A 16,497-nucleotide genomic window follows, 5' to 3' on the forward strand; every position below is an offset into this window, starting at 1 on the left:
TCACATCAGTGTTCCTTCCCTCATTCACAAGAGACCATATCCGTAGCCAAGTGGATGGAGTATCTGCCCGGAGAGCGGAACGTCGATGGTTCGATCCCCGTCATACCAAAAGAGGGTTAATTGATGGTACTTGTTGTTACACTGCCTGGCGTTCGGCATTAATGTGATAAGACAAAGGCTGTCAGCCAGTCCCTTCCTCATGGTGTTCTCTATCACTTTGTTTAGTGCTGCCCCCCTTTTAGTAACGTTCTATGGTTTCTTGGCGGTCCTGAAGTCCATCAATTGTCCAGACAGTCTATATGGTATCCTGGGTGTACTAGGATCTCGTATTCATTATGGTGACTGTCAAATCTCAGTGTAACCAGGGCAGCTAGTTTCACCAGTTGTTTACTGAGTGTGTAAAATAACTGTAATGTCGTTTGCATAGTTTTTAAGTTTATGTGAAATGTTTCGTTTGTTTGATATACGAATTCAGATAGTTCTCAAACAAATGAATATGTTTAAATTTGTTTAGATCAATTTGAAACACAAGTTTGTGGATGGGCGGTAAGTTTATCTCTGCGTTTTTTCAGAAGACGAGCCCATATATAAGATAATTGCATAACATCCTGTACAAGTCATTATACAGAACGCGACATCAGACAAATCATTACCCGCAATAAGCTGTATACTTGGCCTATATCAATCGGGAAATATTGGCTTGGGCATATAAGTATCTGTTACATATTATAGAGCTATTGTTTCAGTTTAAGGTTTAATGATATTATGACGTTTCTTGTCTTTTTGAAATGTTGACCCATACAAATCTATATGAATCTATGTTGCACACACTTTCAATTGCCTCAAGGTGAGGAATCTTGAGCAGAATAGGTTCCTTACCCCATGCTTGTCTCTTTGTGGGAGTTCTGGCAAAAGACGGCACCGCATGCTTTTCTCTAAGTTGGGTTTCTGGGGCTGAATAGGTCCCCAGTACCCCTTGTGTGTCTCTAAGCGATGAACATTTAGGAAAAAAACCAATGCTGGAATTCAATTCGACAAAAAGCTACAATGTAAAATTGTGTCTAGGTAACGTCATAGAAGACATGTTACATATAACTCTAAATGTGGTTATGTTTCTGTGTAAATCCTAAACGGACGAAAGGCTTTGAGTGTGTTTTGTTTTTTGTGTCTGAACACATTTAGAAGTAGAAGGATCTCACTTACATACCAGCAACATCCACAACATGTACGTGTGTAAAGACCTGAACACATTTAGAAGCAGGAGGATCTCACTCACATACCAGCAACATCCACAACATGTACGTGTGTGAAGACCTGAACGCATTTAGAAGTAGAAGGATCTCACTTACATACCAGCAACATCCACAACATGTACGTGTGTGAAGACCTGAACACATTTAGAAGCAGGAGGATCTCACTTACATACCAGCAACATCCACAACATGTACGTGTGTGAAGACCTGAACACATTTAGAAGCAGGAGGATCTCACTTACATACCAGCAACATCCACAACATGTACGTGTGTAAAGACCTGAACACATTTAGTACCAGGAGGATCTCACTTACATACCAGCGACATCCACAACATGTACGTGTGTGAAGACCTGAACGCATTTAGAAGTAGAAGGACCTCACTCACATACCAGCGACATCCACAACATGTACGTGTGTGAAGACCTGAACACATTTAGAAGCAGGAGGACCTCACTTACATACCAGCAACATCCACAACATGTACGTGTGTAAAAACCTGAACGCATTTAGAAGTAGAAGGACCTCACTTACATGCCTGCATCATCAACAACATCTACGTGTGTGAAGACCTGAACACATTTAGAAGTAGGAGGATCTCACTTACATACCAGCAACATCCACAACATGTACGTGTGTGAAGACCTGAACACATTTAGAAGCAGGAGGACCTCACTTACATGCCTGCAACATCAACAACATCTACGTGTGTGAAGACCTGAACACATTTAGAATTAAGGAGGATCTCACTTACATGCCTGCAACATCAACAACATGTACGTGTGTGAAGACCTGAACACATTTAGAATTAGGAGGATCTCACTTACATACCTGCAACATCCACAACATGTACGTGTGTGAAGACCTGAACACATTTAGAATTAGGAGGACCTCACTTACATGCCTGCAACATCCACAACATCTACGTGTGTGAAGACCTGAACACATTTAGAATTAGGAGGATCTCACTTACATGCCTGCAACATCAACAGCATGTACGTGTGTGAAGACCTGAACACATTTAGAAGTAGGAGGATCTCACTTACATACCAGCAACATACACAACATGTACGTGTGTAAAGACCTGAACACATTTAGTACGAGGAGGACCTCACTTACATACCAGCAACATCCACATATCGTACGTGTGTACAGGCCTAAACATGTTTGGTATTGTGTTAAAAATTATTGACATACCTAATAGTGGCATTCAACGTGGCCACAGCCCTTGCGCGAGTCAACTTTAAAAACGAGACTGTGTTGCAAAAGATTATCGCATCAATCGGTATATCCAATTCATGTAGTAAGTGAGTGAGTTGAGTTTAACGCTCCTTAGCAGTATTTCAGCTTGGGGGAGTCTTTAGGAAATTTCATCATGGAACATTTGAATCATACATAGGTCCAGAAAGAATTGTTTATAAGCGTAAGTCTGAATCTAATATTGTCTTAAAGTGATAAATCTCTTAAAGTCATATTTTATCAATATCTTTCAAGCCAAACATCTATTCACCAGTTTGAAAACAAAGACACAAAGAAACCATACTCAGCTTCGTATCAGGATCTTTGCATAGAAATTCAAACTAATGGCAACCTCTTCACCAAGCTGTTCGACAGTAAGGTTGATTTCGATTTTCAACTCGTGAATTTCCAGTCATATCATCGGCTGCAGCTTATGCCGTCCACATTTCTCAGTTCCTAAGTACATTACAATTTATTCAAATTTCATGGGAAGACAGATTTTCCTTACGACTAAGCTTCAAGGTTTTGTCAGCTGGCGGGCGCTACCGTTATAGAGCAGGACATGCTTATCCTTTTCGTAAACACCTGTCGTCATCATATATTTTCAGTGTTCCATTCATATAGTTTTCATGACTATACTAGTGGAAAAAGGAACTGTGCTTCATATAAAGTGGTATAACTGTAATGTCACTGAAATTAACAACATAATATTTGGTCATTCGTCTGTTTTAGCAATGTTTTATCATAACAAATTCATTAATACTGGTGGTGTTATAAATCAATTGACAATGTCAGTATCGGGTGTTACCATTTGCGTTGATACAGGCGGGACAGCGGCTGCGCCTTAAAGACACCAGGTGATTTAATACAGCCTGGGGGAAGTTGTTCCCAATGTGAACCAAAGATTGCCCAGCTGAGTCAAACCGTTACCGGCTGGTTCTGGTCCTGTCGTAGGTGTCTCTCCATCTCATCCCAGACCTTGTTTTATGCGGGAGAGGTATGGAGAAACGGCCGGCCACAGCTGGCGTGCCCGAGGGTGGCCCTGCACAGCGAATTCCGGCTCCTTTGACAACTGGGCCACCCGTGCCGCCTTAATGTTAAGAATCGAAATAGGTCCTAAACACGTTTGGATTATGAACACGTTTACGTCCTTATAATGTTTAGATTTTAAACACATGTCTAAGCCTTTTAACGTGTTTAAATTATGGTACAAGGGTTTTTAGACAGTGTACTCAGTCTCCACTCAATTTGATGAACAGGCTATTCATTAACATTAATTTCCTAATGAATTTATCAGATATGATTTTTTCGATAAAACACACCATGCATCTATAACTGCCGTCCAAACAATGTGTTTATCCCGACATGTCTATCCAAGAGAAATAATTCCACAGCGCAGAAGCAGTTTTTATTACTCATTTCGTAAATATTTCACAAATTTGCTTCATATTCCCGGCCGCGTTTCGCGGCAAGTTAATTAACTCTCCCTCTCGCCGTTATGTTTTTTGCTCATCTTTCGTGATTGATGGCTTCTAAGCGCGCGATTGGGGCGTTAATGCCAGAATATAAAGCGACCTCACACTTTAATAACGAGTCATCTCCAGCATCTTCTATGTAGATACAACCGTGGCATGTCCGTGGTATTCTTCACAACAATCCAATGGAAACCATTCTGTTCTTGCTCTTATTGCAGGAACTTTTCGGAAAAGGATAAGTTGCGGAAGCAAAGCCGACCTATTCTTGCTAAAGAACCACGGAAATTGTGAGTAAATTTGTTATTTTCACTTTTCTTTCCAGCATGTTCATTGGTGCTTACGTTGATGGTAATGTTTTTTGGCACCCGTTTCGTCTTCAGGGGAGGAGGGCGTGGTTCCAAGTGTTTCGGCATTAGAATCTGTTACCCGTTTCGAGCAGAATATTTTTATGAAACAAAGATTTTGTAGCAGATTTTGTGTCCTCAAGACATATTTGTTTGTTGTGGGTACGAATCTCATATTCGCTTAGATTATGATTCATTTTCAGCACCATACATGGATTTCACCAAAGTGGTAAACCTTTAAGACATGCATCACTCGCACATCAAGCTGAAAGTAACGTTAAATCCTACTCACTCACTCACTGACTTATCTTTGAATTATTGTTAACGCCCTAGAACATAAAATTAGTCAGATGTGCGATGTTGAGACATATTTTATACAAGTTATCACAGCTTAGGTCGTCCTCTCCCACAGATTTACATGTATGTTATTTACAATTAATACATTAAATGACAGAAAGGAAGAGAAAGAGAGAAACGTGTGTACATTAACATTCTCACTCAAATTTAACTTAAGCTTCAGATATCGATTCTCTGATATAGTTCAATGTAATAGACATCTCATTTACCAATTCCCTTCCACTGATTTACCCACCTGAACCAGAACTAAAGGAGACCAGTGACACCGCCGCTTCTGTTTCATGTTTAGATCTAGATGTTTAGATCTAAAGATTCAGGGTGTCAAAAGAACTATCCGCAATTATGGCATGAGGGATGACTTCAGCTGTGAGCAATATCGAGTTCCATCCTTTAGGGAGCGGTCGGGTAGCCTAGTGGTTAAAGCGTTCGCTCGTCACCCGAAGACCCGGGTTCGATTCCCGACATGGGTACAATGTGTGAAGCCCATTTCTGGTGTCCCCCGCCGTGATATTGCTGGAATATTGTTAAAAGCGACATGAAACCATACTTACTCACTCACTGCATCCTTTAGAGTCAACATTTTACAACTTTGAAATTCAATCGAGCGTGCTCTTTCCACGAAGATTTCAAAGACCGTTATACGACTCTTGCTCAGAAGTTGTTTGATCAAGGTTACAACATTCAAGCCCTCAGTAAAGTTTTCAAAAACTTTTATGGTAGACATGAGTATGACATTTCCAAATTTGATGCATCAGTGCCAAAAATGATGTCCGATGCAATTCCATATTTTGACTTGTACCATATATTCCCGAGTCTCTTCAAGTGAACAATTGACTTGTTTTTGCATGTGTTTGTCAAGGGTGCTACTGGTGGGGCAGGATACGCTCATCCTTTCGCGAACACCTGGTGTCATTACTATTTGATATTGATTCATGGACCCATGATCATGATTTAGTCGGAATTGTAAATCGACTTTTGGCAGAGATTTCTTATAAATATGGATGTCAAGGAATAAACATCCATGAAGACATTGTACATTATTAATTAGAAGAAAAAACAACATACTAATTCAGTGTTTTGTTTAACAAAGTTGAGGGATTTGGGGTGTATGTCAGTTTGAAGTGTGACCCATGAAGATCCGTGTTGGAATAGGTCTTCAGCAACCCATGCTTGCCATAAGAGGCGACTAACGGGATCGGGTGGTCAGGCTCGCTGACTTGCTTCATGCATGTCATCGCATCCAATTGCGTAGATCGATGCTCACGATGTCAATCACTAGATTGTCTGATCCAGACTCGATTATTTACAGACCGCCGTCATATAGCTGGAATATGCGGAGTTGAATAACAAACAACAAACTTTGAATTGTTAGGCTGAAGAAACAAAGCATATGATAAATATTGTTCACACTGCTTTAAAGAATTACATGACTGGATACGACGGGTGGCATGTACGGGTGAGTTGGCCTGATCAATGGGCGGCTAACTTGGTTGGCTTGAACGGGAAAGCTGGGTTTGTATGAACGGATATGTTGGGTTGGTATGAACGGGTTGGGATGAGGGGATAAGTTGGGTTGGGATGAGGGGATAAGTAGGTTTGGGATGAGGGGATAAGTAGGGTTGGGATGATGGGATAAGTAGGGTTGGGATGATGGGATAAGTAGGGTTGGGATGAGGGGATAAGTTGGGTTAGGATGAGGGAATAAGTAGGGTTGGGATGAGGGGATAAGTAGGTTTGGGATGAGGGAATAAGTAGGGTTGGGATGAGGGAATAAGTAGGGTTGGGATGAGGGAATAAGTAGGGATGGGATGAGGGGATAAGTAGGGTTGGGATGAGGGGATAAGTAGGGTTGGGATGAGGGGATAAGTAGGGTTGGGATGAGGGGATAAGCAGGGATGAGATGAGGGGATAAGTAGGGATGAGATGAGGGGATAGGTTTGGTTGGGATGAGGGGATAAGTAGGGTTGGGATGAGGGGATAGGTTGGGTTGGGATGAGGGGATAGGTTGGGTTTGGATGAGGGGATAAGTTGGGCTGGGATGAGGGGATAAGTTGGGTTGGGATGAGGGGATAAGTAGGGTTGGGATGAGGGGATAGGTTGGGTTGGGATTAGGGGATAGGTTGGTTTGGGATTAGGGGATAGGTTGGGTTGGGGTGAGGGCATAAGAAGGGTTGGGATGAGGGGATAAGTAGGGTTTGGATGAGGGGATAGGTTGAGTTGGGATGAGGGGATAGGTTGGGTTGGGATTAGGGGATAGGTAGGGTTCGGATGATGGGATAAGTTGGGTTGGGATGAGGTGATAAGTAGGGTTGGGATGAGGGGATAGGTTGGGTTGGGATGAGGGGATAAGTTGGTTTGGGATGAGGGGATAGGTTGGGTTGGGATGAGGGGATAGGTTGGGTTAGGATTAGGGGTTAAGTAGGGTTGGGATTAGGGGATAAGTAGGGTTGGGATGAGGGGATAGGTTGGGTTGGTATGAGAGGATAAGTAGGGTTGGGATGAGGGTATAGTTTGGGTTGGGATGAGGGGATAAGTAGGGTTGGTATATCCGGAAACGTTGCATTTACAAACGTATAAGTTGCGTTGGCGTGAACGGATGTGGGTCACGTGACCAAATAAGCTGGGCCGGTGATTTTGCTTCCTTACAGTTAATTTCTTTATCAAGTAAGCCCTGATGGAAATGACCAAACAATTTGGTAGAGTAAGTGCATATTGTTTAATTAAGTGTGAAAAACACAAAACCATCTTCAAATTGTCAAGGAAATTGAAGACTGCTGAACTGGACTATACTTGACTATAATGACGCCTTTTTGCACACGGATTTTATAATTTCTGTTCTCCATCCTCGGGGAAGAGACTCTGTAATAAAGTATACATAGAATAGGCTAGTTGCTCCTTTGGATGTCGTATCGTGGATATCTGAGAAAGTGAGTATTGTTTTACGCCGCTTTTAGCAATTTTCCAGCAATATCATGGCGGGGGACACCAGGAATGGGCTTCACAACTTGTACCCATGTCGGGAATCAAACCAGGGTCTTCAGCGTGACGAGCGAACGCTTTAACCACTCGGCTACCCGACCGCCCCATGGATATCTAAAGGCTAACCTGTAAGCATGAAGCACGTGTTTCTGAGTCCGGTTGTAGTTTGTATTCAATGGAACCATTTTTAGCTCACCTGACTTATGTCCCGGTCTGTTTAAAATCTATTAATGGTCATTACTCAGTGGTTTTAGTCCAAAATCTCATGAAATTTGGTATATGTGTAGTTAGTAGTTCGACTGAGTGATGTATTCTATTTTTGCGATATTTTAAATTTTGACTTAGTTATGACCATGCTCGTAATTATTCTCTCAAAATCAATATTTGCCTCTGTAAAAAGAATATTCCTTTGAAATGACAAGACTGACGGAGCAGAACTTTGGCATGCCTGTTTCTCCGTTTGATGACTTCCTATTTTGTTCAAACCATTAGATTTTTGTGTTAGTTTATTGTCCTCAGAGTTATGTAGAAAATATAATAGAGAATATAGTAGAGAATCTCACCCGAGTGTCTTTTGGTATCAAATATATCAACACGAGTTGTTAAAAGTTGAAAAACTCCGAGGCTTTTATCAACGAGTGTTGATATATTTGATTTCAAAAGACACGAGGGTGAGATTTTATTTATTATCCAACATCATTCTTCCAACTTTTTCAGTTTGTAGACAGTGTTAAGCAGTGTCTTAAGTGTAAAAAGTACTGCTAACAGCATCTGTAGCAGAGCCATTAGTGATGTTATTTGATTGTGACGTCATGTAACAATGACGTCACAATGTTCTGCAAAGCATTGTGATGCAATTTCATTGCAGCGATATCTACAATGTAGATATGGCTTGATCTCACCCAAGCGATATGATGATCATTGGATGATAAATGAATCTCACCGCTGACACAACTTCTGTTAATTGGCTTTCCTTGTACGCGTTTTAAACTGTTGACTTCGTGTGGGAACTAGTTTTTAGAAGACGACATTAATTGTTGACATTGCAAATACAAAACGTTTTCGTAATGAGCCGCAGCACTCTCATTGTACGCGTGCTTAAACAGCTGCGAGAACGACAGGCCTTCGCTCTGGAATGTTAAGTCCTGATACAATGTATGACGTCATATATTTCCATGGCAACTAAAAATGACCGACCATTTCTTATTAGAGGATATTACCCAGAAGGGAAGAGTGATCATATGTAACAACTTTCCAATATTTGCACATGCGCATTTTTGTGATTCTCAATGCTGATTGGACAATTGACAATATATGACGTCACAGTGCTAAGAAAAATACGATATGACAATTTCAATATGAGTAATATTTAGAATAATCTACTCGAAACGTGGAATTAATGATTAGCTGTCCCTTGTGACAGAATGCTGAAAGACCCCCGGGACTGACGCCATTAATTCACTTAGGACAGATTATCTGTAATTCCTCGTTGATCGTTGGTTATTCTCTTGAATAGTTGATCAAAAAATAAACTGGAAAAAATAATGTGTCCTCATGTTGTACCAAAACAGAAAATTTGCTCAGTGGGTATGTCGGATATGAACACATTGCAATAAACACTCCAATTCGTTATACCATTTCAATTATATATTACCATCGCTGCGATCCTATCAAAGGGAGATAACTCCACCCAATCTCCGCCATGGCACACCTTCCTTTCCCTTAATGCACTGCGATCAAATCAGTGGAATTAACACCTATAAATGTAATCGATATCTTTGAACTAAGACTTTCACAGGTACAGGTCTATATATATAACTGCATCTAGGGTGATCGCCACGTCTATATATGTAATTGTATCCAGGGTGACCGTCGCTCTTCCGATAGAAAAAAAACACAAGCAGCATCTCAAGTTGCGTTAATTGTGTTTCCGTTAAGGATCGAAATATGAAGATTAAAAGTGTGTGTTCAGATCAATCATTGATAACTTTAAACAACACTATGTAGGAAATACCTTCCCATCTTAAAAGAGATGCATTTGATACCTACTCTCGTCGGTAAAAGAACACGTTTTATTAGATATATTTTCTGGCAATACTTACCATACAACGGCCTTGCTTTTTTTAAGTTGTTTTGAATGATAAAAATAAGGTAGAAAGTTTAATTTAATAAAATGAAAAAAAATATATAAACTTGCAAAGAAACTAGCTGTGAGAAAATAGTTTAGTTCCATTTTGAGAATAAATTAGTTCACAAAAAGATTTGTAACTTCTTTTGGCGTTGTGAAAAAAAGTCAGTGATTGTCAACTCTTTCATGACATATTCCTTAACTGGTAGACCAATGGTCAAGACTTGTTGCCGCGTCTCCGTGGTCCGCACTGTGTGAAGGTGTCGACGCAAGGCGTGTCGGGAAACTTCGCATGAATTATTCACGCTTTAATTCCCATCCGGACTCACCCTGATTAGGCAACATACCGTATATAATCTGTTTGATGTGTCGGAAATTCACAATTGTAGGCCGGCGCATCACGACACGGGATTATGATCATTATTGTTATTATTATTATAATAAACACAATAGGCTCCTCTTCCTGACAGTGTACTATGCTAAAAGGAAAGGGGTACTGTGAATCATCAAGACATATCTTCTGATCTATATGGTATTGGCAAAGGGAAATGATATGCTCATATCTGCTGGGGAGTATGCGATCAGATCTGATCGGTTCTACTGGTTGGTGTGATGAGATGGTGGCACACTATGTCGTTAAAGGTGTAAAATTTGAAAAATTTGCAGGAAACGTCACTAGTATCGGGTAAAACCACTTATGTTGGCCAGACATGCACGAATTCATGACACGTAGACGTCGTGCACGTCAATGTCATCTGTGCAGGCCATTTCGCACCGCCTGGGCATGTACTCTTAAACCTGTTGCCTGTTGCAACCGGTCCCTTATCTGGGTGGCAGTTAGCAACTTATTTCTTAATGCCAACGTTCTGACTAATCTGTCCTGGGTTGGAGTTGTTGCCCTGGGCGTCAAGGGCGGCGGCGATCATCGACAGAATGTGTTTTTTGGTGTCGGACCCACAATCTGCTGATGACAGATTGAGAAAAATGCAGAGTTTGGGCAACAATATTCTGACGTATTCTGACGCAGGTAAACGGTCGGCACGTTACAAACGTCGCAAGGTCCGTGTTGTTGCATCCTCGGTGATTAAATGTGTTTAATATAGTGTCTTTGAGCTTTTGGTTACAAGAAAACATCTGCTCACAACCGAGTCTGGGTGACAATGGTAAATCTGCACGAGCTGTCCGAGGTCACGTGCTTCCTGACTGTCACAATGTTGTGTTTCGGAGCTTGATTTCTTCAGAAATGTTCTTGCCACATACACCACTTACTTCCATTGCCAGACATCGGTGTATTGTCCTTCTAGTTTCACCTCAAAACACAATATGCTCTACTTCTTTTGCATAGTATACATACATTGAGCCCTACCTGTCCGAACCCCTTTCATTCTGAAATCTCGCTCTCAAGATGGTTCCATTGGGTAGATCGATGCTCAAGATTAGCCTGGAATGACATTTTACTCGTTCTTTTAAACTGGGATTTAGTTTCATCATTCTCTGAGGTTGGAAATATATAACACTAACCTGATCTTTTAGCTCACCTGTCCGTCGTGTGTTCGGTTGCCCGTCAGTCTCGTTGCTATCGGTTACGTTGTCGACATCTGTATAACTACGAAACCACTAACCCGTGAAGATCCGGGGTAGAATAGGTCTTCAGCAACCCATACTATGCTTGTCGTGAGAGGCGACTTACAGGATCGTGTGATCAGGCTCGGTTCATACATGTCATCGTATCCCAATTGCGTAGATAGATGCTCATAATATCAATCACTGGATTGTCTGATCCCCCCCGACTCGATTATTTACAGCCATCATATAGCTGGAATATTGCTGAGTGTGGCGTTAAACAACAAACAAATACCGGAGGGGGAAAAATGCCTTTGTCCGACGTCATATATGTAAAATATATTTACAGGTCGGGCAAGATCGTTCATCACTGATATTTGACTGTTGTTCAGTGATCGCTACATTCGTTAAAATAAAAATAAAAAATAAAATTCTTTCGTTTCGTAGAGATTTAAGCAAACGAAGTGAAAAGTAATAAAATTAAATGTTTTGGTAAAAAAATGACTATATTATCCTAATGTTCATGACATAAGGAAATTCCAAAGTCATAGCAATCAAACAGAACTCGGAATCTTTTGTGCTGCATTGAGGGTTGGATAGGAAACAAATAGATTTGGAAATCATGACATTTAATTGAGTGCAGGTAAAAAAATGGTTACTTGACCTGGATCCTTAAATCTTTGACGGAATGTTGTAACATACACAGACGTCTCTGGCCCGTGAAGATTCCGGGTTAGAATAGGTCTTCAGGAACCCATGCTTTCCCTAAAAGGTGACTATGCTTGTCGTAAAAGGCGACCAACGGGATCGGGTTGTCAGGCTCGCTGACTTGATTGATGCATTTCATCGATCCAAATTGCGTGGATCGATGATCATGATATTAATCACTGGATAGTCTGGTCCAGACTCGATTATTTACAGACAGCGGTCATATAGCTGGAATATTGCTGAGTACGGCGTTAAACATCAAACTAAACCAAAAAAAACCTCAGACATGCATTACGTCGTATCAATGATTCGTTTGTCCTGAAATACCACACAGCAACGTCCAGATTATCGATGTCCGGTTACACTGCATAAATACTTCACGGTGTGAGAGCGTTACTCTATTTTAACCGCAGATTGGTATTTGTCAACACGTAATTCGGTCTGTAAACATGTGTAGACATCTGTCATATGATGTTTCAACCAGAACGATGTATCCTATGTCATTAGAACGGTTGAATCAATTGACAAACCCGTCCGTTGTCGTCACCGGTAATATTATGTTGTTTGTTATTATTGTCTTGGGATAAATCAATAACTGTTTATCCAACCATGCTGAGCAGCTGACATGGTTTCTTGCAATTATTTCGATTTCGATCAGATCATATTCTTTTTTGAACGAGTTTTCGATGTTACCGATTGTATTTATATCATTTTCACCATTGGGACAAAACAAGTGTATGGTTATTAGTAAAACTTAACTGTCGGTAATATGAAGCTGTTCTGTTCTGTTCTGTTCTGTTCTGTTCTGTTCTGTTCTGTTCTGTTCTGTTCTGTTCTGTTCTGTTCTGTTCTGTTCTGTTCTGTTCTGTTCTGTTCCGTTCCGTTCCGTTCCGTTCCGTTCCGTTCCGTTCCGTTCCGTTCCGTTCCGCTCTATCACGTATTTCAACACAGTGGACATACTATACAAGTTTCATATTTGATAGTCCAATTTTTAAAACTTGGAACTGATGTCGTTTTCGTTGCTAGATCAGTAAGTTTCATTTACCGATGAGATGACGTAAATCAATACGTTTTATTCTCAGTGAAGATTGGTATTCGAGGGTACCTGACAATTTGTAGGATGAGCCCACATAGATGTTTCTTTTTTCTCCTCACCGACTCTAATAATCGGCAGGACACTTAACTGTTTTATTTTCTTCCCGAAATTGCACTTTTTGAAGTAACCCACCATGGCGACCAGTAAAGGCGTTTTATATTTTTTATTTATTACAGACCTCATGACATTATCTCCACCTGGTTGTATCTCTGTTGTCATTTGCTACAATTGAAAATTTGAGTTGGGGTGTTTAGGAAATCGATATCGAAATTAAATAAAATATAATACAAATTCGACCCATCTTATCTACCCATTTAAAAGCGATTATAAATATTATTTCCTTTTTGTGTAATCATGTTTCCTTTTTTCAGTCCATTTGGAATCAATATAGAATTCTATATTTCAACCATGGTTAAAGCTTCGGATGATATTTAAAGCTTTAACGCTCGTTTTATTATCACTTGATATAAAGCATTTAGAAGGTCCTAGAAAAAGCGTCACGATAGTGGCAGGTGAAACAATCCGTTTGAATATTAATCCCTTGTGTGCAAATATCCATATATATTTTGTATGGACATCGCTAATATATGGAATCTTAGAAGGGACATTGTCGTGTACTCGCTGTATCAAAAACAAGCCAAATGCGACTACGCGACAATGTCCCTTCTAGATTCCATACTAACAGGATACAAATACTTTTGAAAAAGACCTTACAGACAGCAAACTTTCATGACATTTGAATTGTACATCTTTCTTAAAAATGTTACTAATGTTTGATAATGTGACATTATATGTGTTAATTTCATATGCATTTATCGTCGCTATATGGCTGAATACTGCCGACGGGATGTTAAATTTTCACTCACTCACTCGCTCGCTCGCTCGCTCACTCACTCACTCACTCACTCACTCACTCACTCACTCACTCACTCACTCACTCACTCACTCACTCACTCACTCACTCACTCACTCACTCACTCACTCACTCACTCACTCACTCACTCACTCACTCACTCACTCACTCACTCACTCACTCACTCACTCACTCACTCACTCACTCACTCACTCACTCACTCACTCACTCACTCACTCACTCACTCACTCACTCACTCACTCACTCACTCACTCACTCACTCACTCACTCACTCACTCACTCACTCACTCACTCACTCACTCACTCACTCACTCACTCACTCACTCACTCACTCACTCACTCACTCACTCACTCACTCACTCACTCACTCACTCACTCACTCACTCACTCACTCACTCACTCACTCACTCACTCACTCACTCACTCACTCACTCACTCACTCACTCACTCACTCACTCACTCACTCACTCACTCACTCACTCACTCACTCACTCACTCACTCACTCACTCACTCACTCACTCACTCACTCACTCACTCACTCACTCACTCACTCACTCACTCACTCACTCACTCACTCACTCACTCACTCACTCACTCACTCACTCACTCACTCACTCACTCACTCACTCACTCACTCACTCACTCACTCACTCACTCACTCACTCACTCACTCACTCACTCACTCACTCACTCACTCCTGTATACACCCTTCGCCCTGAAACGAGGACCACAATTACCAAGGCGTTTCATGTTTTATTGTTTGGTTCACGGATCAACCGACTCAAAACTTCAAGAATGCAAGTTTGTATAAGTTTGTATGGTCGCTGAGTCAAATACCTCTAGGCACCAAAATGTCACCGGGACGAACATATTGATGGGTGAATACCGTATTGTCAGTAACGTCAGTCATGCACGTAGATGTATGATAGCGGTAATACCAGCGACCCGATGAGGCTCGTTCTGCACCAGAAGGGTACCAGGCGGGAGCTGTAGATGAAGTACAGCAGATCTTACACTGGGTACCAGGCGAAGTCCATGATGCAGCTGCTGATGTATTTTAACAGTGATAGTGAGGTAGTGAGGTTCGACCTTGCACGATCAATAAGAGATCTCCACCAGGGTGCCCATCTGGACGTGTAATAACAGATCTTCCACCAAAGGGTGACCAGGGTGCCCATCCAGACGTGTAATAACAGATCTTCCACCAAAAGGTCACCAGGGTGCCCATCCAGACGTGTAATAACAGATCTTCCACCAAAAGGTCACCAGGGTACACCTATAGACGTATAATAACAGATCTTCCACCAAAAGGTCACAAGGGTACACCTATAGACGAGTAATAACAAAAAAGGCTGCCGAGGGAACCTAATGATGAGTGTCTACGGTATTGCCAGCGACATGGCAGAACGACTGATCAACCCAGTACAGTAGGCTATGATAGACACGTATTGACCGCGGAGAAAATCGATCCGTAAGTGAAAGACAACGATGCTTCGCTAAGCGACGTTGTTTATTCTTCTATCTTTAGTCACAGAATGTGGTCATAACCAATTATTAAATCATGTAGGTCGTGTCGACTTAAAGACCCATGTGTCTTCAACACAGATCAGGAGGCAGGATCAGTAACCATGATGTCAGTGACACTCTGTTGGCCGTGGGAACGGCGTGCGTCTGATCCCGGTTACTGGGGCGCTGATCCAGGTGAGAGCACGGATAAACTGATTAAACCCGGAGTAGGAGCTGGTGGTGTTTGGTGAAATTCATATCTGACTTCACGGAGAAGGTTGCTTGATTGCACGGTGTTTTTTATTTGGAGAGTTTGATCTTGGAGGACCTTGATGCTGAACATTTGTCTGGTTGGAGATGTTGAATATGGACTACTTGTATATACAGCTTATCCAATAGATGTTGAAGGATGTGATGTTGAATATGAACTGCTTATATATACACCTATATCCCCCTCTCGGATAAATGTTAAAGTATGTGGATGTTGAATATCAAGATCATTTCAAGGAGGACTTGTGAATTACTACAGCTTGGATAAGGTTTGAATGTACGTATATCTGACCGTGACCTAACATTGATATCAACTAACAACATGGACCAATTTTAAAGGATTGTTAAGGATTGCGTTGTACCAGAGGAAGAGGATGTGCGTAGTTTAAACGACAGTGGATACCAGTGTGGCCTGCCTGGATCGTCCTTCTTGTTGCTTTCTCTGTACACCTCTGGAGAGCAACTCAGACTGGACATCTGCACTGACAGACTCCGTGTATGTCAGTTGGTTTGCTCAATTGTTCTCCTGAATCTGATTGTTTATCAGCGGTGGACAGAATGTGACGAAAGTGATTCGTCTGTCAAACTAGTTAAAAATAATAAATCAGCTAACTGGAATCAAGAAATGTAGTTCATAAGAAGACGTCAGTGTTTTTTTAAAGGATTACTATTTTTACAAAGATTTATTTAAAAGACATTAAGTG

At 41.1% G+C, this 16,497-nt stretch overlaps 1 protein-coding gene across 1 annotated transcript in view; it reads left to right on the forward strand.

Annotated features, from left to right (window-relative positions):
* Window positions 1–16,497, forward strand: part of LOC124149076 — a 33,873-nt gene that overhangs the window by 4,459 nt on the left and 12,917 nt on the right. The window contains exon 2 of the mRNA XM_046520448.2: window positions 4,186–4,254. Within this exon, the coding sequence (XP_046376404.2) occupies window positions 4,186–4,254 (69 nt within the window). The remainder of the gene's footprint in view (window positions 1–4,185; window positions 4,255–16,497) is intronic.

The sequence above is a fragment of the Haliotis rufescens genome, unplaced genomic scaffold, assembly GCF_023055435.1.
Source record: "Haliotis rufescens isolate VD_foot unplaced genomic scaffold, xgHalRufe1.0.p SCAF_8, whole genome shotgun sequence".
Classification (NCBI taxonomy): Eukaryota; Metazoa; Mollusca; class Gastropoda; order Lepetellida; family Haliotidae; genus Haliotis; species Haliotis rufescens.